The sequence below is a fragment of the Grampus griseus genome (genome assembly GCF_964374135.1).
Source record: "Grampus griseus genome assembly, chromosome: 6".
NCBI classification, from domain to species: Eukaryota; Metazoa; Chordata; class Mammalia; order Artiodactyla; family Delphinidae; genus Grampus; species Grampus griseus.
The window spans coordinates 67,077,240-67,101,562 of record NC_139000.1 but is presented as its reverse complement, the minus strand read 5'-3'; the positions used below and the strand labels follow the sequence as shown (position 1 = coordinate 67,101,562).

Below are 24,323 nucleotides of genomic sequence, written 5' to 3'. Positions count from 1 at the left end.
TAGGTGCAGTCCGTGAAGTCCAACAGTCTCTTATCAACGTCCACCAGCCTTTCTAGACTCACAGTTTCAGATAAGCACTCATCCCAAGCAATAGGTCATGATACTTTTAAAAAATATTCTTTAATTCTCTCCACAGACATGCCCTCCAAACTCCTGACACGGAGTTCTCTACCTGGCTTTGGTGCCCCTTACTCTATAAAATAAGTTCAGTCCCTGTTATCCCACAGGAGTTGAACTGCTGCTAATCTTTGCTGACTTCCAGTCACGGAGCCAAAAAGCCTTTGATATCAGCCCTGTTCACCATCTTGCATTTTGCTTCATTTTTGGTCCATGGACATTTTGATCTTGCTTTTGAACCTGGCTATGTCATTGTTTTATCACTTTATAATTTTATCTGACATTGCTGCTTGTTTGGAAATGGAAGGAATAACAGATTGATTAGAAGCCCGCTTAGCTCTTTCCTTATATTTTTTTTTTTTACAACTTACCTTCTTCTACACAGGATTAGAAATATCTGCATTTGTGTCTTTTTGGTCTTCCTGCCTCCAATTTCAACACATTTGAAAATAGAAACTGTCTCACATAAATCAAGTATTTGCACGCTTAGCAACCTATGCCTGGCAGCTTGTTTAGTTTCATTCCACGAGGCACTCTGCCAGGGGATGAGCTGCAGTAGTAATTTCTTCCTAAGTCTCTGTCACATTCCCGCTTCAAGCTTCTAACTGGGTCGCCAGAGACCAGCATATATCTTATGCAATTCAGAAACTGGGACTTGGGAAAGTAGATTTTAAGGAGTTTGACTCAATAAATTTATATCCTCTTGACAGGTGGAGAAGCTCAAAGGGGAGGGAATTTGGTATGTTTTCAACAAGAATTTTTGGGTTTGCCTTTTCTGTTGTATTTAATTTGCACATTGAAAGTCCTTAACAGTTCATATACTTCTATCCTTGAAGGATGATAATTGCTACAGTAAACTTATTTGACTGTTTTCTTAAAAGGAGAAACATGTTGGAAGAATGTTTGACCTTTTAAACTCTTTGTATTTCCGTTTTGTTATTTGCTAAATGAGAGTTAGTCTAGATCGTCTGTATAACTGATTGTGTTACGGGCTTTGGCATTGTTCAAAACACACAGCCCCACTCCTAGCATCATCTAGATAAAGTATCTAGTGTGACCTAGATAAAGTATTTCATCTCTTTAAATGGTCAAATTTCCTTATCTGTAAAATCAGGATAATACTCACTTTTCAAGGTGGTGGTGAGAATTGAAAGAATTAGGGAGTGGAAGGTCATTAGCACCATGCCTGGCACATGACAGATACCCAAACTATACTACTTTCTTTCTAATTCTACCATCCTATAAGTCTATGACTTTGCCAGGATCCCTTTGAAATGTATGACCAATGTTCTAGTCTTTTTCAATAAGGAGGATTTGGCACACAGAGGTTAAAGCTGTATGCCCAAGGTTGTGGAGTTTGCTGGAAAATGGGGCTCAGAGCAGCTATTCTCAATCTAATAAGTCCTGACACTCTATAAAATGATGAATTCAGCCTTCAATCCTCTTCATCAGTTGAGTGATGAAGGATTTTTCTTTCCTCCAAAAGTCTATTAAGCCATTACTGTAACATTAATAATGAGACACACACCTGACAAAAGGTCCAGCTGAACTTTTTCCCTAGAAAGTTTCAATATGGCAATGGATCATGATAATATTGAAGGAAACAAATTCTGGGTTGACCAAGTAGGCCTTCTGTTCATACTAATAGCCTTAGGAAAACAGCTGCTTCACACTGTCTATTCACATTGTCACACTGTCATGAAAAGAACATGGCTGCTCTATGAGGCCCTTTGATTTCTAGTCAGTCAGCATCACATGTGTGAACTGGAACTCCGTGTGTGACTCTTCAGTTCAGAAAAGCCAGCTCCTATCACTCAAAGGCCATTTACAAGTATTTCCAACACTCCTTCTGACTTCTCCATGAGACGACGCTGGCTTAGAAAAAACTAATTATGATCAACTTAGGGGAAAAGATCTCCTATGATCTTTTTTTTTTTTTTTTTTTTTTTGCAGTACGCGGGCCTCTCACTGTTGTGGCCTCTCCCATTGTGGAGCACAGGCTCCGGATGCGCAGGCTCAGCGGCCATGGCTCACGGGCCCAGACACTCCGCGGCATGTGGGATCTTCCCGGACCGGGGCACGAACCCGTGTCCCCTGCATCGGCAGGCGGACTCTCAACCACTGCGCCACCAGGGAAGTCCTCCTATTATCTTTTAAGTATACCAGAAGGATGCCAAGGAGCAGAAGTCAGTCGTCTCAATATATTTCTCTTTATATCTTCCCCACCAAATCGGAAGCTCTTTGTATTACCGTGAGTTATGGAAAAGAGGGAAAGTGTCCTTAGCTGGAGAATTCAGCTGTTCTGGGATAAAGCGTTTAATGCTGTTGGGATGCTGTGAGCAGCTGTTTCACTAGGGCCCTGTGTTCTATAAGACCATCACTTACTTATCTTTGCCAAAAGAAGGTGGAAGAAGGAACTAAAATTTCTTGAGTGTACCCCATGTATTTACATGATCACACGGATTCCTGGAAAGGAAGACTCTAAAGTGACTATTACTCTTGCTTCCACTTCATACTTGAGGAAACTGAGGCAATGGGAAATTGAAGAGCTGGCTCAACCACAAAGTCAGTAGCAGAGCCCCAAGCCTGTGTTCTGTCCACAGAGTCGTGCTTATCTCACAGCACTCCTGGAGCATAAAAGGTTGAGGCAATTGTAAACGGCACTGCAATGAACATTGGGGTGCGTGTCTCTTTTGGAATTATGATTTTCTCCAGGTATATGGCCAGGAATGGGATTGCTGGATCATATGGTAGTTCTATTTTAATTTTTTAAGGAACCTCCATACTTTGCTGTACACCTGAAACTAACACAACATTGTAAATCAACTATACTCCAATATAAAATTAAATTAAATTTAAAAAAAAAAGGTTGAGGAAGAGGATAAGAAACTGAGAACACATTAAGGAGAAAGGAAAAAGAGAGAGACTTAGGAGGGGTCCAATAAAGACATGTCAGAAAAAGCATTTAAAAAGAAAAGAAATGTGTACAGCAGTCAGGAGAAGGCCTAGGGGAGAAGGAAAGCAGAAGGGCCCAACCCACTGGGGAGGAAAAAACCCAAAAACCTTGGCTGGCTGCCTGGCAAAGAGCACGGCAGAGAGATCTATATCCACCAGATCCACCAAAGGAAGGAATCTGTGAATCATTAAAAAAAAAATGTTTATTTCTTTATGCCACAAATGATAAAACAGTCAGTCATAAAATGTGAGGGTATTTTTTCCCAGAGTAAAATTACTGCAAATATTTTTAACCATTATTCTGAATGCTCAGTGTTTCACTCTTGAGAAAGAAATGGTGTGTTTTGAACCAAAATCAATCTCCAGTTATCCCCATGGCATGCTGTATACTTGCATTTAGAGATGAATTCATTTGCACGACGGCCAAATAAAGCTTAGTTAGCATAGGTTGGAGAGGGTCTCTGTCCTCAGAGAAACAATAAAAGTCATTGATCACTTCTTACTTCCTAAAAGTTATTTTCCTTGGTTATCTAACTTCAGCATAAACAGAACTGGGGCCCAAGTCAGGGAAACATGGATTTTTTGAAAATGTGTTCCTTAAAGAACATCCTTTTGTTTCAGCAAAGTCAATCCTTCTCAATGTTAAAAGAGAAAACACACACACAAACCACAAAGCCCTACAAGTAGTTAAGTCACATTCTACATTTGTTCTAGCTTTGTGGTAAGCTGGACTTGTTATGGGGGATATTGATTGGTCCCCTGGGATATGTTTCTGAGAATACACAGCAATTCCAACCAAGTATTTGGCCAAAGAACAGCCAAGCTTTATCACTGCCAGAGACCTAACTGTCCAGCCTAAGGACTGGGCAGGGTATAGAAAGTCTGTTTTTCTATAGTTCCTGCAAAGGAAGGGGCATTATAATTCTGCAGTTCTGCCAGAGATGAGGTCTGATGTTTTTGTTGTAAAAGACCTGGAACCTGTTACTTAGCAAAATAACCAGAAGTTCCCCATGATACCATACAGTAAGGCTGACTTTCAGAAATTTAAGTGATCGGATTTTCACTTTTTTAAATAGTGTATTCTCCTGGAAAGGGTACTTTGCCATAGAAAGGGGGAAGTTGATTAAATAAAAAAAAAAAAAAAAAAAAAGGATTGAAGGAGGGCAGAACCAACATTACTGAGTCAGGCACCAGGCTGAGTGATTTCTAAGCTATTTTCTCATGTAAAACCCCTGTGAGATGGTATTTTTTTCAGTTTCAAAAATAAATATATATCCAATGACTTTTAAAATACTTTAACCCAACCTCATTTTTGAGATAGTTTAAAATTTATACCAATCACAGAATACACGTTCACTGTAAAAAAAAACCCAAACTCTACAAAAGTATATAGAATAAAAAAGGAAAATCCCTCTTAAACAGTTCAAATTCTCTCTCTCTGCATCACATACACACATAACCACTGTGATCAGTTTGATGTGTGTCCTTCAAGACTTATGATATGCCAGGTACGTTTCAGTTTAGGGATTTTTTTTTTTAACTGACTGAGATCATGTTAAAGATATTACTCCACAACTTGCTTTATTTCACACTTACTATGTCTTGGAAGAACTTTATTATAGGTTATTACCTAGAGATCTATCCTATTCTTTTTTTTTATTGGAGTATAATTGCTTTACAATGTTGTTAGTTTCTGCTGTACAATGAAGTGAATCAGCTATATGTATACCTATAACCCCTCCCTCCTGGACCTCCTTCCCACCCCCTCCCGCATCCCACCCATCCAGGTCACCACAGAGCACCGAGCTGAGCTTCCTGTGCTTTATAGCAGGTTCCCACCAGCTATCTATTTTCCAGGACATGGAAACAACCTAAATGTCCAACGACAGATGAATGGATAAAGAAGATGTGGTACACTATTCTTTTTAATGATTGTATAGTGGTCCATGGTATGGACATACCACAATGTATTTAATCAGCTCCCACTCCATTTGTTTCCAATTTTTAAACTACTATAAATATCCAATTAACAGACATTCTTGGTACATATATAAGAAGGATATTTTTAAAGGTAGGAAAGCTGAGATTGAAAGAGGTTAATGAATTTTATTTGAAAGCACATAATTACTAAGTGGCAGGACTCAGAAAAGCCCGTGTACTTTCTGCTCTTCTTTGATGCTTTTAGTTCTCTGCATATGTGGGATTAAAAATGAAGAGTGTGTCCTTTGAACCACTCTCCCCTCCCCCTCCCCCTCCCCACACATCCTGATGGCCTCTTAGAGTCTGCTCAGATACAAATGCATGTGGGATCTAAAACCCAGGAGAGCGTGGCCCCAACTTTGTTATGTGAATGGATGTATATGAAGGAACAAATGAAGTCCTAATAAAGTTACTTGGAAAAGACATGTCCTACTAGACCTCAAAATGAGAGCCCTTTCCTTTTCAGTGAAGATTACAGTATAAGGAAAGTTCCTGCTTTTCAGCTGGATGGATCAGTAAGGAGGGAAGTGTGGGTAGATCGGACAAGAAGCCCATTTCCTGGGTCCACTGCTGGAGAGAGCTGAGTAGTTAGCCTCGGGGAGAACCGCCCAGGAGATCCACAGTGCCCCTGGGAAGCCCCCTCTAGCAGGTGGTGAGTTTTGAACATTTGTTAAGAAGAAATGAACATCTTTCCCTCAGAATTGCTTTACTACTTAAGACACTTCTACTTGAGGTTAAGAACTCCCTCTACTGCCTTTCATAGGTCCTAGTCTGGGGTTGACTGGCTCTGGGCCTGGGAGAAGAGGCACACACCCAAAGGGGTAGTCAGAGCAGCCGGCTTTCTGTCACCCTTCTGGTCCTCTTCCAAGCAATACCTATTAGCCTAAGGGCTAAGAGTGTCCCTCACAAAATAACATTTGGGGCCAAGTTCAGATTCTTCAGCACAGATAAATACCTCCTTCCGCACAACATACCTTGTAACGCATCTCATAAAATGACCCGGCAGAGCCTAAACCAAGCAGGGCTACTTCAGGTGCCACCCTTCGCACATACAACTGGGCCCCAACGTCATCTCAGAAGGAATACACAGCAGCCTCCCTCCGTCACTCTCATTACCCTGCTTTGTTTCCTTCATTGTCTTTCACTATCTGAAACTGTCACACTTTGCTCCATTTACTTGTTAATCATGCTTTCTCCCACTAGAGTATAAGCTTCATGAGAACAGGGGTCTTCTCTTTCTCTGTCACTATTATACCCCAGGGCCTAGAAAAAGTGACTCGTACATAGTAGGTCACGGTAGAAATTGCTGAATGAATTCCATTCCCGTTTTCCATAACATTTTCTCATTGGAACCCATTTTCTTGAAAGGCTTAGCTCAAGTGTCACTCTATTTAGGATGTTATTCACTCATTCACTATATGTTTTGAATGCCTACCATGTGATAGAGGTTGCCAAACCTCACCTGTTCACAGTCCTTTTAATGTCTCAGTAATCTTTTTTATGGTGCCTTTAGGCAAAGCGAAATACCTTTGGTTCCATTCATTAAGTAGTTAGGTCCAAAAAACTTAACAGGTATTTGTGTCCTAACAACTTAGTGGCCATTGGAAAAACAATACATGTGACTTGAAAGAAAAATAATATTTTATTTCAATCGTAAGTAACCATGCTTTCTTACTGGTGGGATGTATTTACCCGTTGTGGACTGCACAACTTCTCAAAGTCTGAAATCAGACTGGAAAATGCCACCCTCATTTCCTGTCCCATGTTGATTTTCTGAAAGGACTTGCTTTTTATCAAAGCAAATGCCAACTTTCCAAAGATAAGACATCATATAAAAAAATACAACATGATGTGGTAGTTTGTACAGTGCCCATCAGATGTCAAGTACCGCTGTGTTTCCCTTGAGTATTTAAAACATCCCTCTGCAGCCCTGGGACCTTGCTGTGCTTCCTGTGCAGAGTTTCAGAAGCATGGTGTTTACACTTCATGCTAGGCAATTGGTGTACAGCAGTGAGAGAATCAGGCGTGGTCCTTCCGTGACCTCTTAGCATGTTGTGTTTACCTCCACACTGATAGTGTTTATCATACATTAATTCATTATGTGTTTGTGTATTTGTTTTTCCTGCTAGACTCTGGATTTCCCTGAGGACAAGTAGCCCGTCTTTTTATAGATAGCAACAACTCCTAAAATCCCTAACGCAGAATAAGAGTTGGGTGCTCTATAAATGTTGGTTAAATAAATGAACAAGTAAACAAGACAATGAATAAGCGAACAAGTGAACAAATGAACAGCCCTGACACACAGCACGATGTCTAATTTTCAGCTATTGAATAAGGACTTGATTATGAGAAAGTAATCCTTCTTCCTATCTTAGACATGCCTCTTGGCTGGAAAATGACCCAACGTGCAGGCGCACTGACTCCTGAAGTTGTCGTTATTTACTACAGCATCTGTCTAGACTCTAGGGGTATTTCACGGGTCTGAATGTTATTCCAGAAAGTTAAAAGAAAATTCTGGCCAAGAAAGGCCTGTAGCAGAATGTTCTTTCCTTCCATGAGTTACTATTTGACTCTTGACATAAAGCACCAAATGTGCCCTGATTTTATGCCGTACAAAGACCTGATGAGAAAAATGAACATGGGGTCAAATGGAAATTGACCTTAGATTGACCATTAATAAACATGTGAGCGACTTTAGGAAAGCCATGAAACTTTACAACCTCAGGGATAAGAATCACGGTTAAGATGGATGATCAAGGGCTACAGCAAAGACAGGAAACTTTGCTTCTACTGTCCACATGGGGTCACTTCGATCTGACTCTACTTTAGTGCTGGCTGTAAATCTGTTCACTACAGTACTGCCCGTCACTAAACCAACATAGATATCTTCATGGGTCTGCATTTAGATCCAAATCTGCTAGAGCCCAGACATTAAAATTTTTGAAGAATTACAGAATTTTAGAGCTGGAAGGGATCTTTGAAATCATTTAGTTCAACCCCCTCATTGTTTAGGTGTAGAAACTGAGGCCCCCAAAAGTTATAAACTTGCCTAAGATCATTCTGTCCTCTCTGGCCATTATAGCTGCTGCCTTTGTCTCTTGTCAGAATGCTGCACGTAAGGCATTCCATAGCAACGATGCTGGAGACCATAGAAGTGGATTGTATCAAGTGGCTTAGGAAAAGACATTCTCCCTCTCAAACAGCTCACATCTTCCCACCAGTGCCTACTTAGTCTAAGCATCCATTAGTGCTCATGGAAACTACTGGAATCGCTTCCTAACTGGCATTGCTGCTTCCACTCTCTTCTTTGCCATCTATCTCTAGAGTGATCCTGCAGCCAAAACTATTTTTTAAAATCGTAAGTCCAACTCTATTTTCCCCTCCTTAAAATTCTCAGTAGTTCCCCTTGTGCTTAAACTATAACACTTTATGACATCTAGCACGATCTAGCTTCTGTCTACCTGCACTTTTATTTTTTTTTATCTTCTAATACTCTTCCTCTTGCACACTATACTGGGCTTTCTTCTTTGAACACACCACGTTCCTTCACTCTTCAGAGCCTCTGCACTAGCTGTTCCTTCTCTCTGATTCACTCTTCCTTTGGTGTTCCCAGAGCTGATTTCTTCCTGTCATTCAAGTGTCACTCACCAAGTGGACTTCCCCAACCTTCCAATTTGAAGTCGCCACTGATCACTTAATTCTCTGCAGAGCACTGATCACTACCTGATATTGTTTCCTTTAAGTAACTTGTCTGTCTACTGGTTTGTAATCTGGTTTCCTCCATTAGAATGAAAGCTTCAGGAGAACTAGGTTTTGGTCTTATTCACCAGTATACCCCAGTCCTGAGAACAATTCTTCTGCTCAATTATTCTTGGAATGAATGATGTTTTGTCTCCATGTGCTAAAAACGCTTTTAGTTGTTTCAACCATTCCTCAGAAGACAGAAATCCCTGCCCACTCACCTCACACCCACTTCTGATTACTCCCTGAGAGTTTTAGAAGAGATATGGAAACGTGGTTTCCCAACTGTAATCTTGCAAATGTATTTTTTTGAAGAACAGTAAAGTGTTGCAAAATACTGTGATAAAGTGTTAATGAAGAACATGAGAGCGCCATCAGCTACCACAGGCATCTTGGCCTAATAGGATGCTAATCGTGGTCACTGTCTCCTAAATCTCAACTCTAGCGAAGATTAAGGACAGTGACTGAAGAAACGGTTTGTAAGAAACACAGCATTTCTCTAAACACATTGAAAGTCAATTTTAAATGCCTAATTAAGATCAAGGGGTTCAGATTTGAGGCTATTTGAATAAACAGGAAGATGAGACCTAAGGAGACCTTTGTGAGGGGCCCCAGGGAAGGTCTGAGACATAGTGAGCCACTTGACTGGTTTGCCGGGTTCACACCTACTGTTTCTCCCAATGGTATCCTTAGCTTTTTCTTTCAGAAAGAGAGAGCCTTGCCACATTCCTAAAAAAGAGAAGGGACAGTCCAATGGGAAAGGTTGGATGAACTATGTCCTTATGAATGAAAATAGCCTACTTAGACCAGCCAGAAATGATGTTAGAAAGCACCATGACTCCGAGAACCATGCAAACATCATGGGAACTTTAATTTTCTTATACTGATACACTCTGTCTATAGAGTGATTAACAATAAAATCTTAAAAGTACATAAACTGATATTTCAGTCAAGCCAGAAAAATTGGGAATCTAAGGAGATGTTTCCTCCCCCTCTTGTTTTGGGGAACAAGAACCTAAAGAAATGTTGTATGTAGCAAGTACAAAGAATAGAAATAGACGGTGAATCTCTGGAGAAGCGGTCCAGAAGGGCCGTAGGAACCTGTCCAGGGATTAAGGAGTGACGCTGGAGGCTCATCTAACAAGAGGCCCTCAAGTTTTTCCCAAACAAGCATCTAAAAGGGGAATACTTAAATGAAGTGTTCAGAACTTCTTAGTTTGAAAAATTGGAGCGTGATTATGAAAAGATTCTTTCTTGTGAAGTTTTTCGTTTTTTGACAATGTTGCCTCTGTCGTAGACAAAAAGCCAGAAAAAGAGCATCGAATTACTTGAAGACTCTAGGTTCTCATAAAAAATTCAGTGTCAGTTTGATTCCACAAGCTGTAAAGAGTTGGCTGGTGCTATGGGTTTTAAGTAGTGTTAGGTCAGTCTTAGCCTGCATCTGTCCATGGAACCGCTCATAATGATAGCATGGGAGTTGGGGGCTGTTTCTGAAGAGCCTTAAGGAAAGAGCAGGCAGACGTCTGCTCATGATGCTTTAGGCATTCATCTACTTAGGATAGTTTGGACCCATTCTACTATCCTAAAAGTTAGAGAGAAAAGGAATGGAAGTTAAAGAGATTCTTTACTAACATCATGTGTTTTTTTTCATATTTCATGATTCATTTAATTAAAAATTTTTTTTGCATTGTTTGTTTTTCTGTGGTTTTGTTTTGTTTTTAAATTGGAGTATAGTTGATTTACAATGTTGTGTTAGTTTCAGGTGTACAGCAAAGTGACCCAGTTATACAGATATATATATATATATATTTTTTTTTCATATTCTTTTCCCTTATAGGTTATTACAAAGTCTAGAGTAGAGTTCCCTGTGCTATACAGTAGGTCCTTGTTGGTTATCTATTTTGTATATAGTAGTGTGTATATGTTAATCCCAAATTCCTAATTTATCCCTCCCCTGCCTCCTTTCCCCTTTGGTAACCATAAGTTTGTTTTCTATGTCATGTGTTTTTAAAACCATGATATTTATATATCACTACAATAAAAGGGATCACAAAGAAAACCAAGGAGGTACAGTATATTTACATCCATTTTTTTTCTTACTATTACTACAACAAACTGTCGATACCATTTTTTAAAAATGTAAAAAGGAGCACTACAGCTATTTGATCTTTTTAATCAATCAACAGTTGAGTGAGGTATGTGTGTGTGGTGAAGAAGACAATGCTATGGCTTGTGGCACCCAGTGTCCTATATGGAAATAGGGAAAAAAACTAGGCAAAATTTTCTATTGAACAATTACTTCCACTCCCAATTATCGAGGCTTTTAGTTCCTTACGCTCTCCCTGGTCAGGCATTTAAAAATATATACTGTTCATTCATTTTAGTCTTTCTCATCTCATCTGTATTCTGGCCAGGGGTCACCTCCACTGTCCACTTTCTTTTTTTTTTTTAATTTTTTATTGTAGTTGATTTACAATGTTGTGTTAGTTTCAGGTGTACAGCAATGTGAATCAGTTATAGATATACATATATCTATTCTTCTTTAGATTTTCTCATATAGAGTATTACAGAACATTGAGTAGATTTCCCTGTGCTATACAGTAGGTCCTTATTAGTTATCTATTTTATTTATAGTAGTGTGTATATATTAATCCTGATTTCCTAATTTAACCCTCCGCCCCCTTTTCGCCTTTGGTAACCATAAGTTTGTTTCCTACATCTGTGACTCTATTCTGTTTTGTAAATAAGTTCATTTGTACCATTTGGATAAAGAAGATGTGGTACATGTACACAATGGAATATTAGTCAGCCATAAAAAAGAATGAAATAATGTCATTTGCAGCAACATAGATGGACCTAGAGATTAAGTGAAGTAAGTCAGATGGAGAAAGACAAATATTATATGCTATTGCTTATATGTGGAATCCACTCTCCATTTTTCTTTTGTGCATCTCAGTATTGCCAGACTAAGTCCTAACACCCTCCTGACCACATACTCTGTAAGGGCAAGTTCTCTAACCTCAGTTGAACCCTCTCTGCTACTACTAACAGTTCTTTAATTTTGCTTTGCTGGCTTCCACTCAGTTTCCCCAGTGGCTATGCTAGGCCTTCATGCTTACTGTCCCAAGTCCAACTTTCCTCCTTCTCTTTCAGCAGAGGACTTAGAAGACTTCTCTATAGAGAACCTTGAGCTTGTTCATCACAAGTAGCCTCAACTTGTCTAATCTTCAAAAGCTTTCTATATCCTCATCCCTTCTTTCTCGATCTGTGTCTGTTTTTTTAAGAATAGAGTGTATGTCTTTTTCCTTTATCAAGAGTCCTTCTCTTCTTGTCACCCAATGTCTACTTTGGGACCTGTGGCATCCGGTATACCCTCACCTGCACATATCATCAATCTCTCCCTTCAGATCAACTCATCTCTTAAGGGGTCTCTTATTTTAACAAACAAACAAAACAACACGCCCTCCCACCCTTCTGTGACTCTACAAATGATGAAGTGTCTCTGTTAACACTTTATAAGAATAACTTAGACCTATTGATTCCATTTCCTCATTAATATGCTACACCCACTGCCATCCTGATTCTATTCCTAATACACTAGAGAAACTGCTCCCCCACTGGCCTTTTTTTTTCAGAATTCGACCTTCTGGCAACATTTATCCTATAGAACATCTTTAAGAATTCTCTCTCGTTTCTTCTGCTACCTCTTTCATGATGCTTTTTATGGCTTATCTCTTACTATGTCCTCTTTCTTCCTGAGTACAGACATGCACCAAAGTTCCGAGGTTCCCTTCTCCCATTATTCTATTTGCTCTACCTACAAAAACTACTGCCAAATCTTTAAATTCTGTATTTCTTGCTTTGTGCTTCTGTCTCTTGAGCCCCGATCTCTTTCCTCAGATCAGATTCCCCCCTAACCTAGTTGAATATAACACCTACAAGTCCAGCCTGCATATCAAACTCAACAGTGTCCCTAAATCAAATTTACTATTTTCCTCTCCGAAACCTCCTCTCAATATTTGTACTTCTGACAATGACATTCACTGTTCTTCCAGAAGATGGGTACTCATTTTGTATTCAACAAATATCTACCTCAGCCATAAAATATTACTCAGCCATAAAAAAGAATGAAATAATGTCATTTGCAGCAACATGGATGGACCTAGAGATTAAGTGAAGTAAGTCAGACAGAGAAAGACAAATATTATATGATATTGCTTATATGTGGAATCCACTCTCCATTTTTTTTTTTTGTGCATCTCAGTATTGCCAGACTAAGTCCTAACACCCTCCTTAATATACGTAAGTCAGCCATTCTAGGCACTGGGGATGAAGGAGTGGACAAGGTGGACGAGGCTCTATCCTCATGGAGTTTACATTCGAGAGTGGGAAAGCAGAACACCAACAAGTAATCAAATAAGATAAATTCTGGTAGAGATAAGACCTTTAACAAAAAAAGTAAAATGTGGTTGATTGACTATTGTGAGGAATGGGGCCAGGCAGTGGGACCACCACATTAGATAAGGTGGACACGGAAACCTCTTTGAGGAAATGGTATCTGAGCTGAGATCGGAATAAATAAGATGCCCATCATGCAAATATCAAAGAAAGAGCTTTTCCAACAGAGGGATCAGGGAGTGCTAGAGCTCTAAACACACATATGCCTCTGTTTCCTTTATTCCCATTTCAACTCATCACTCTCATTTAAATCACTTGTTAAGTTGTGCAGAGTGACCTTAATTTTGTTCTCTCCTATATCTATTTCCTCCTGGTTTCAGCCCTCATTACTTCTTGCTTCCCACCTGTTTCCTGTTCCAGTGCAACCCTCATATCACCACAGAAATAAACTTCCTAAAGTGGAACTCTACAATATCCTTCTCTCGGTCCACAATCTCTGGTGACCCTCCATTACTCACTGAACTAATATAAACTCAGAAGCTTAACATTCAAATCCGGTCATGGTGTAACCTCAAAATACCTTTCAATTCTTCTCTTCCATACCTCTAAGCACAATCCTACCCAAATTCATGTTCAGAATACACCTTCAACATTCTTGTTTCCAAAGTTGTCCATTATGTCTCCTCCATTTGGACTGGTTGTCATCCCCTCCCACCCAATCTGAGCCAGTCACAGCGCTCCTAGCCTTCTTAGCCCTACCTCAAATCACCTCCTCCTTGAAGGCCCTTCAGATTTCTCTCTGCTTTTAACCCACAAGAACTTTATCCCTTTCTTACTACGTTTGTCATATTTTGCCCTAGGATGTGGTTATGTGCACATCTGTCTTCTCTTTCTACATCCATTACCGTAAAACAGATGTTTTAAGACAGTGACCACATGCTATTTATCCTTGTAGTAGTGCCGTGCCTCACACAGTTGGCATTGAATAGTATTTGCTAAACAAATGAATTTGGCAAATCTGAGTTTGATTAACTGATATTTATTTCATGATGCCCAAGTGGTTTCCCTTTTATCATTCCTCTTATTTGTTCTCAAGAGACCTGGATGTGAAAAGCCAGAAAGCAGAGAGGAAACAGAGATTCCTTATTCTGAAGTTTCAATCTGGCCAAATGATTAAAAGTTTGTATTGAGGAACATTAAAAATACCTATTTTTTTGATGTGAATAATCCATACACTGTGAAATAACTCTTGCTGAAATACTACTTGGTTGATTTCTGCTCAGGATACATGAAACTCTTTAGCATTAGTCAGTGCTTAAAAAAATACCTTATCACCTGGGCTCCTTGGTGGGGCTAATGGTGGACTCTGGGAGGGCTCATGCCAAGAAGTACTTCCCAGAACTTCTACTGCCAGTGTCCTTGTCCTTACGATGAGACACAACCACCCCCTGACTCTGCAGGAGACCCTCCATTACTACCAGGATAGCCTCATCCACCAGAGGGCAGAGAGCAGAAGCAAGAAGAACTACAATCCTGCAGCCTGTGGAACAAAAACCACATTCACAGAAACATAGACAAGATGAAAAGGCAGAGAGCTACGTACCAGATGAAGGAACAAGATAAAACCAAGAAAAAACAACTAAATGAAGTGGAGATAGGCAACCTTCCAGAAAAAGAATTCAGAATAATGATAGTGAAGATGATCCAGGACCTTGGAAAAAGAATAGAGGTAAAGATCGAGAAGATGCAAGAAATGTTTAACAAAGACCTAGAAGAATTAAAGAACACACAAACAGAGAAGAACAGTACAATAACTGAAATGAAAACTACACTAGAAGGAATCAATAGCAGAATAACTGAGGCAGAGAACGGATAAGTGACCTGGAAGACAGAATGGTGGAATTCACTGCTGCGGAACAGAATAAAGAAAAAAGAATGAAAAGAAATGAAGAAAGCCTAAGAGACCTCTGGGACAACATTAAATGCAACAACATTCACATTATAGGGGTCCCAGAAGGAGAAGAGAGAGAGAAAGGACCACAGAAAATATTTAAAGAGATTACAGTCGAAAATTTCCCTAACATGGGAAAGGAAATAGCCACCCAAGTCCAGGAAGCGCAGAGAGTCCCACATGATAAACCCAAGGAGAAACACGCTGAGACACATAATAATCAAACTGACAAAAAATAAAGACAAAGAAAAATTATTGAAAGCAGCAAGGAAAAAAGGCAAATAACATACAAGGGAGCTCCCATAAGGTTAACAGCTGATTTCTCAGCAGAAACTCTACAAGCCAGAAGGGAGTGGCATGATATACTTAAAGTGATGAAAGTGAAGAACCTACAACCAAAATTACACTACCTGGCAAGGATCTCATTCAGATTCAATGGAGAAATCAAAAGCTTCAAAGACAAGCGAAAGATAAGAGAATTCAGCACCACAAAACCAGCTCTACAACAAATGCTAAAGGAACTTCTCTAAGTGGGAAATACAAGAGAAGAAAAGGACCTAAAAAAACAAACCCAAAACAATTAAGAAAATGGTCATAGGAACATACGTATCGATAATTACCCTAAAGGTGAATGGATTAAATGCTCCAACCAAAAGACACAGGCTTGCTGAAAGGACACAAAAACAAGACCCATATATATGCTGTCTACAAGAGACCCACTTCAGACCTAGGCACACATACAGACTGAAAGTGAGGGGATGGAAAAAGATATTCCATGCAAATGGATATCAAAAGAAAGCTGGAGTAGCAAAACTCATATCAGATAAAATAGACTTTAAAATAAAGAATGTTACAAGAGACAAGGAAGGACACTACATAATGATCAGGGGATCAATCCAAGGAGAAAATATAACAATTATAGATATATATGCACCCAACATAGGAGCACCTCAATACATAAGGCAACTGCTAACAGCTATAAAAGGGGAAATCAACAGTAACAAATTAATAGTGGGGGACTTTAACACCTCATTTAAACTAATGGACAGATCATCCAAAATGAAAATAAATACGGAAATAGAAGCTTTAAATGACACAATAGACCAGATAGATTTAATCGATATTTATAGGACATTCCACCCAAAACAGCAGATTACACTTTATTCGCAAGAGCACACAGAACATTCTCCAGGATAGATCACATCTTGGGTCACAAATCAAGCCTCAGTAAATTTAAGAAAATTGAAATCATATCAAGCATCTTTTCTGACCACAATACTATGAGATTAGAAATAAATTACAGGGAAAAAAACATAAAAAACAGACACACATGGAGGCTAAACAATACGTTAGTAAATAACCAAGTGATCAGTGAAGAAATCAAAGACGAAATCAAAAACTACCTAGAGACAAATACCAATGAAAACATGACGATCCAAAACCTATGGGATGCAGCAAAAGCAGTTCTAAGAGGGAAGTTTGTAGCTTTACAAGGCTACCCCAAAAAACAAGAAAAATCTCAAATAAATAATGTAAGCTCACACCTAAAAACTAGAGAAAGAAGAACAAACAAAACCCAAAGCTAGCAGAAGGAAAGAAATCATAAAGATCAGGGCACAAAAAAATGAAATAGAAACAAAGAAAACAATAGCAAAGACCAGTAAAACTAAAAGCTGGTTCTTTGAGAAGATAAACAAAATTGATAAACCATTAGTCAGACTCAGCAAGAAAAAGAGGGAGAAGACTGAAATCAATTAAATTAGAAATGAAAAAGGAGAAGTTACAACAGACACCGCAGAAATACAAAGCATTCTAACAGACTACTACAAGCAACTCTATGCCAATAAAATGGACATCCTGGAAGAAATGGACAATTCTTAGAAATGTATAACCTTCCAAGACTGAACAAGGAAGAAATAGAAAATATGAACAGACCAATCACAAGTAATGAAATTGAAACTGTGATTAAAAATCTTCCAACAAACAGAAGTCCAGGACCAGATGGCTTCACAGGTGAATTCTATCAAACATTTAGAGAAGAGCTAACACCCATCCTTCTCAAACTCTTCCAAAAAACTGCAGAGGAAGGAACACTCCCAAACTCAATCTATGAGGCCACCATCACCCTGACACCAAAACCAGACAAAGATACTACAAAAAAAGAAAATTACAGACCAATATCACCAATGAATATAGATGCAAAAATCCTCAACAAAATACCAGCAAACAGAATACAACAACACATTAAAAGGATCACACACCATGATCAAGTGGGATTTTTCCCAGGGATGCAAGTATTCTTCAATATATGCAAGTCAATCAATGTAATACACCATATTAACAAATTGAAGAAGAAATACCATATAATCATCTCAATAGATGCAGAAAAACCTTTTGACAAAATTCAACACTCATTTATGATAAAAACTGTCCAGAAGGTGGGCATAGGGGGAACCTACCTAAACATAATAAAGGCCATATACAACAAGCCCACAGCAAACATCATTCTCAATGGTGAAAAACTGAAAGCATTTCCTCTAAGATCAGGAACAAGACAAGGATGTCCACTCTCACCACTATTATTCAACATAGTTTTGGAAGTCCTAGCCACGGCAATCAGAGAAGAAACAGAAATAAAAGGAATCCAAATTGGAAAAGAAGAATTAAAACTGTCACTGTTTGCAGATGACATGATACTATACATAGAGAATCCTAAAGATGCTACCAGAAAACTACTAGAGCTATTCAATGAATCCGGTAAAGTAGCAGGATACAAAATTAATGCACAGAAATTTCTTGCATTCCTATACACTAACAATGAAAATCTGAAAGAGAAATTCAGGAAACACTTCCATTTACCACTGCAACAAAAAGAATAAAATACCTAGGAATAAACCTACCTAAGGAGATGAAAGACCTGTATGCAGAAAACTGTAAGACAATGATGAAAGTAATTAAAGGTGACACAAACAGATGGAGAGATATACCATGTTCTTGGATTGGAAGAATCAATATTGTGAAAATGACAATACTCCCCAAAGCAATCTACAGATTCAGTGCCAACCCTATCAAACTACCAATGGCATTTTTCACAGAACTAGAACCAAACATTTTACAATTTGTATGGAGACATAAAAGGCCCCGAATAGCCAAAGAAGTCTTGAGGGAAAAGAGCAGAGCTGGAGGAATCAGATTCCCTGACTTCAGACTATACTACAAAGCTACAGTAATCAAGACTATATGGTACTGTCAGTAAAACAGAAATACAGATCAATGGAAAGAGATAGAAAGCCCAGATATAAACCCACACACCCATGGTCAGCTAATCTATGACAAAGGAGGCAATGATATACAATGGAGAAAAGACACAGTCTCTTCAATAAGTGGTGCTGGGAAAACTGGACAGCTACATGTAAAAGAATGAAAATAGAACACTCCGTAACACCATACACAAAAATAAACTCAAAATGGATTAGAGACCTAAATGTAAGACCAGACACTATAAATCTCTTAGAGGAAAACAGAGGTGAACACTCTTTGACATAAATCACAGCAAGATCTTTTTTGATCCACCTCCTAGAGTAATGGAAATAAAAACAAAAATAAACAAATGGGACTTAACGAAACTTAAAAGCTCTTGCACAGCAAAGGAAACCATAAACAAGAAGAAAAGACAACCCTCAGAATGGGAGAAAATATTTGCAAATGAATCAACGGACAAAGGATTAATCTCCAAAATACATGGACAGCTCATGCAGCTCAATATTAAAAAAACAAACAACCCAATTCAGAAATGGGCAGAAGACCTAAACAGACATTTCTCCAAAGAAGACATTAAGATGGCTAAGAAGCACATGAAAAGCTGCTCAACATCACTAATTATTAGAGAAATGCAAATCAAAACTACAGTGAGGTATCACCTCACAACAGTTAGAATGGGCATCATCAGAAAATCTACAAACAACAAATGCTGGAGAGGGTGTGGAGAAAAGGGAATCCTCTTGCACTGTTGGTGGGATACAGCCACTATGGAGAACTGTATGGAGGTTCCTTAAAAAACTAAAAATAGAATTACCATATGACCTTGCAATCCCACTACTGGGCATATACACAGAGAAAACCATAATTCAAAAAGACACAGACACCCCAATGTTCATTGCAGCACTATTTACAATAGCCAGGTCATGGAAGCAACCTAAATGCCCACTGACAGATGAATGGATAAAGAAGATGTGGTACATATATACAATGGAATATTACTCAGCCATGAAAAGGAATGAAATTGGGTTATTTGTTGAGATATGGATGCATCTAGAGATTGTCATACAGAGTGAAATAAGTCAGAAAGAGAAAAACAAATATAGTATATTAACGCATATATGTGGAAGCTAGAAAAATAATACAGATGAACCAGTTTGCAGGGCAGAAATTGAGACACAGATGCAGAGAACAAACGTATGGACACCAAGGGGGAAAAGCGGCGGGGGTTGGTGGTGGGATGAATTCGGAGATTGGGATTGACGTGTATACACTGATGTATATAAAATGAATGACTAATAAGAACGTGCTGTATAAAAAATAAAATAAAATAAAATAAATACCTTATCACAATCATAGAACCTTAATACTTACCACATTACTGCATGTTCTATATCGGATATTTCTTCCCTCACAGCTCCTAGAAAAAAAAAAAAAAAAAAAACTCATTACTACCTATGAAGGGCCCCAAATTTGAACTGTTTTGTTACAAAAACCATTTCCTCTCAGTACCAATATAAAAGCCTCTCTTTTCTTCTGAGTATGCTCTTAGAGGAATTAGTATCAAATGTTAAATTGAGCAGACCTCAAGGAGTTGTATACATAAATTGATTTCTCTATAAGGGTTGAAACTAAGCATTCATTTTGCTTCAAAAGTTGTCAAAGTAAGTACTTGTAATGAGTTCTTATTTAATCAAATAGATTTAATGCAAGGTTTTCTGATAAATATTAATATTAAATGAATCCTCTGTTAATTATCTCTGGTATAAAACTAAAGATAGGTTTCACTAATATGACAGATCTTACATTTAGAATATGATAAAAATTGGACTTAACATTCAACATGGCTTTTAAAATTACACATCTAAGAATATGAAAGTCATAATTCTTAAAGAATTATCTTCATTTCTAAAGTACATCCTCATTGTGGAGGTTTTAGAAAAGAAAGATGATGCAAAAGAACGAAAATCCCCCATAGCTGTCTCATCTAAAGATAATCACTATTATTTTGATTTATTGATTTCTTTCCAATGCAGAGGAAATAACGTCACTTATACAATTTTATAGCTTGCTTTTCTTCCACGTAAGAATTTTTGGAGTTATTTTTCCACACTACTAAATAACTTTAAAGACATCATTTTGAGAGCTACGTACTATTCCATCAAATGATATAACTTGTGTAATCATTCTTCCATTTCTTGTCATTTAAGTAGTTTCTAATTTGGGGTTTGGTAAGTGATCATGTGATAAACCATGTCCATGCGTATGTTTTATCCAAGTTTCTGACTATGTCTTTAGGAGAGATAAGTTTCTAGAAGGGGAATTACAGCACTAAAGGGAAAGAACTTTTATAAGGCTCTTGATAAATATTGCCAAATTGCGTTCCATAAAGGTTGTACCATTGCATTCTCCCACCAGCAATATATGGGAGTTTCCATTTTACTGAACTCTTGTGAACAAAAACAATCAATTTTTTATTAAATGTTCAATGATGACACTTAAGAACAGCAGTACTCTGCTCTTTCAAAATGAGTCACACTTATAAAAAAACAAGTAAAATATGAAATTCTGAGAGAATTATCATACTAATAACTAATAGTTATGGAATTCCAGGTATATTTCTAAGTTTGTTATATGTATTAATTTATTTACTCTTCTCAAGAACACTGGGAGACAGGGTACTATCATTATACCCATTTTACAGAAGAGAAAATGTAAGCTTAGGGAGGTTAAGTAACTTGCCAAAATCACACAACTATTAAGTAATAGAGCTGAGATTTGAAACCGAGCCATTCAGAGCTTACACTCATAACCGTGATGCTTTACTGCCCCCTAATTCACTTGTTTGTTCAGCACACGCTCATTGAGCTCCTATTATATACTGGGCAATACATTTACTTCCGGGAATACAAAGAAGAATGAGCATGACTTGGTCTTCGCTATTAAGAAAATATTCATATAATTCAGTGTAAAAAATGCTAGATAGTATTTGTGTTAGGTCTCAAGAATGTCATCAAAAAGAAAATGTCACCTGAAAATACAATTACACAAAGGCTATCTTAGAGAGATAGAAAGGTCCCAGGCTTGAAGACTTGACTGTAACCAGACTGACTATATTAATATGCACTCAACAGTAGAATGTAACAAAGGAAAAAAAGGGCTGGCCAGAATCATAGAAAAAAAGGAGAATGGAAGAGATACTAGGTTGCCAGTGCCCAGCCCAGCAATGTCCCAGGCTAAGGGCCAATGAACTTCACGTCCTCCTGATCCCCTTGGCTAGGCTGTTGCTATCACAGTCCAGATGCCTCACACTAACCTAGCTGATGCCAGTGAATTTTTTGCTCATCTCAGAAATATTCTTCATTACAATGCCATGTTGATCAAAGCAATTTGCCAAGCGTGGTCTGTTTTTACATGACTGCTAAGAGGCAGAGGCACTGGTCATGCTGACATGGGAATGGTCCATGTTATGGACAGTTCTACTTCTCACTGTAAGTTAATAAATTGGCATTTTAACTTGAAATATTAACCTCACAGGCCAAGTCATTGCAAGTCCACCTCCAAGAGAAGGATTTGTTCTTGGTATGACTGCTGAAAAATATCAGGTTTCTGAGTTTAAAAAGATGAGAGCTAGGCTCCAATTGATGGTAAATTTACAAGGTAATTAATGCTATGACCTGGACGCCTTTGGTAGCATGCCATGTAGACATCAGTGTTGGCTGAATGTGATATGTTTTTCAATTTTGAAATTCCTAGTGCATATGTGACATACTGTAGTGGTTAAGAGTACCCAGTTTGACAGCAGAACCTTCTTTCTGGAATCCTGATTCCTTAGTTTCTATACCTCAGTTTTGTCATCTTTAAAATAGGATAATATTGCTTATCCCCTGGGATTATTATGAGGAGTAACTGAGTTAATATTTGTGAAGCACTTCAAACAGTGCCTCACACATAGTAAGCATTATATAGACATCTAACAAATAAATTAATTATATAATAGATGTAAAAATATAATAGATATTAAAAGAGGGTGATGGATACGTGGAGAAGAAATCATAGGCAAAGGCATAGAGGAAAGAAAAGATATGGTGTGTTTGTACATTTTCAAGCAGTTTGGTTGTGTAGTTTTGGGTGTATGTGGGGAACTGAAAGAGATTAAAAAAAGCCTTCTAACTGTGAACGTTGCAATAGGCAGAGGGGAACCACTGAAGGTTTTAAAACAAAGGAGATCCAATGATGACTTCTTGCCTTAAAAAAGTGAACTCTGGCATTAATCATGAAGATCTTAAAATGCTATGTTTTTCACCCTCCTTTTATTTTCTTTTCCTAACCTTATCTCCCTGAAAGGAATAATGGAAACACATCTGAATTAGGAGTTTGACAATCTGAGTCACAGATTTTGAGACTTTGCTCTTCCCCTTGCGTAAGCCTCTTGTCCTCTCAGGGTTTTTGCTTCCTCATCTGTCAACTGGATATCACTGTATAAGGAAACAGCAGTGCCTGAAGTTGTGATCACCAACTGAGATAACTCACAAAAGTTCTATCCAAATGTCAATGGGGTTATTAGAGATAATGCTTACTAAAAAAATTAAAAAGCAGAAAAACATCTAGTTCAATAATTTAAATGAGCCTTTTCCCAGATATTTTAAACTATGAATACCTACTACGTATGTTCTAAAAGCATCCTTGAGATGGACCTAGAGATTATCATACTAAGTGAAGTAAGTCAAATAAATACAAATAGTATACAATAGCACTTATATATGGAATCTAAAAAAATAATATAATTAAACTTATTTACAAAACAGAAACAGACTCACAAATATAGAAAACAAACTTATGGTTACCAAAGGGGAAATGCAGGGGAGGACCAATTAGGAGTTTGGGATTAACATGTACACACTACTATATATAAAATAGATAAACAACAAGGATTTACTGTATAGCACAGGGAACTATATTCAGTAGCTTGTAATAACCTACAATGGAAAAAAATCTGTAAAAGAAAACATATATATAGATAGATACAGATATATAGATATATAGATACAGATATCTGAATCACTTTGATGTATGCCTGAAACTAACATAATATTATAAATCAACTATAGTTCAATAATTTAAAAAAAGCATCCTTGGGTAACAGGAAAAGTAAGCATATAATGTAAAAGATTGAATTAAATGCTTCTCATTTAGCAAAAACAAAACAAAAACAAACGGCGGTGGGGGAAGAGAGGGGTTCCCATACTAGGAGGGGCCCACCCACAGAGTGGGGATTAGCAGGGACAGGGAGAGACCTTCGGGGGGATCAGGGGATCAGAGGGGAATGCGGATAGCATTTCCCCCACCCACTCGGGCCTGGCAAGCCTACTGAGGTCCCAGACCTGAACCACCGTCCTCCAGGGCCCCCTCTGGCCATGCTGAGCCTAAGCCATGCCCCCCACCCCACCCCCAGGGCCTTTTCTGGCTGCACAGTTCCTGATCCCCAGCCCTGCCCTCCCTTGCCTACCCCCCCGACCCCCACCAAGGCCTTTTCGGGGTTTTTTTTTTTGGCCGTTGTGGTTCTGTTTTGCCTTCTTTCTGTTGTTTCACTTATATTTTTATTTTTTGTAATACATTTTTTATTTTTCTAATTTTATTGTATTTTTATTCTTTGTTATTGTTCTCCTCCTTTTTGTTTGTTGCCTTTCTTTTTTTTTGCCATGCTGCACAGCTTGCGGAATCTTGGTTTCCAGGCCAGGGGTCGGGCCTGAGCTTCTGTGGTGGGAGCACGGAGACCAAACCACTGGATTAACAGAGAACCTCAGGCCCCAGGGAATACTGATCAGTGTGAGGTCTCCCAGTGGTCCTCATCAGGGCACCAAGACCCCGCTCTACCCAGCTGCCTGCAAACTCCAGTGCTGGACGCCTCAGGCAAAACAAG

General features: G+C 38.4%; 1 protein-coding gene across 2 annotated transcripts in view; it reads right to left on the bottom strand.

Moving 5' to 3' along the window:
- Positions 1-24,323, bottom strand: part of ADAMTSL1 (ADAMTS like 1) — a 468,923-nt gene that overhangs the window by 388,023 nt on the left and 56,577 nt on the right. For both annotated transcript variants that reach the window (XM_082657540.1, XM_082657541.1), the window contains exon 3: positions 19,775-19,820. In XM_082657540.1, coding sequence (XP_082513666.1) covers positions 19,775-19,820 — 46 coding nt within the window. The remainder of the gene's footprint in view (positions 1-19,774; positions 19,821-24,323) is intronic.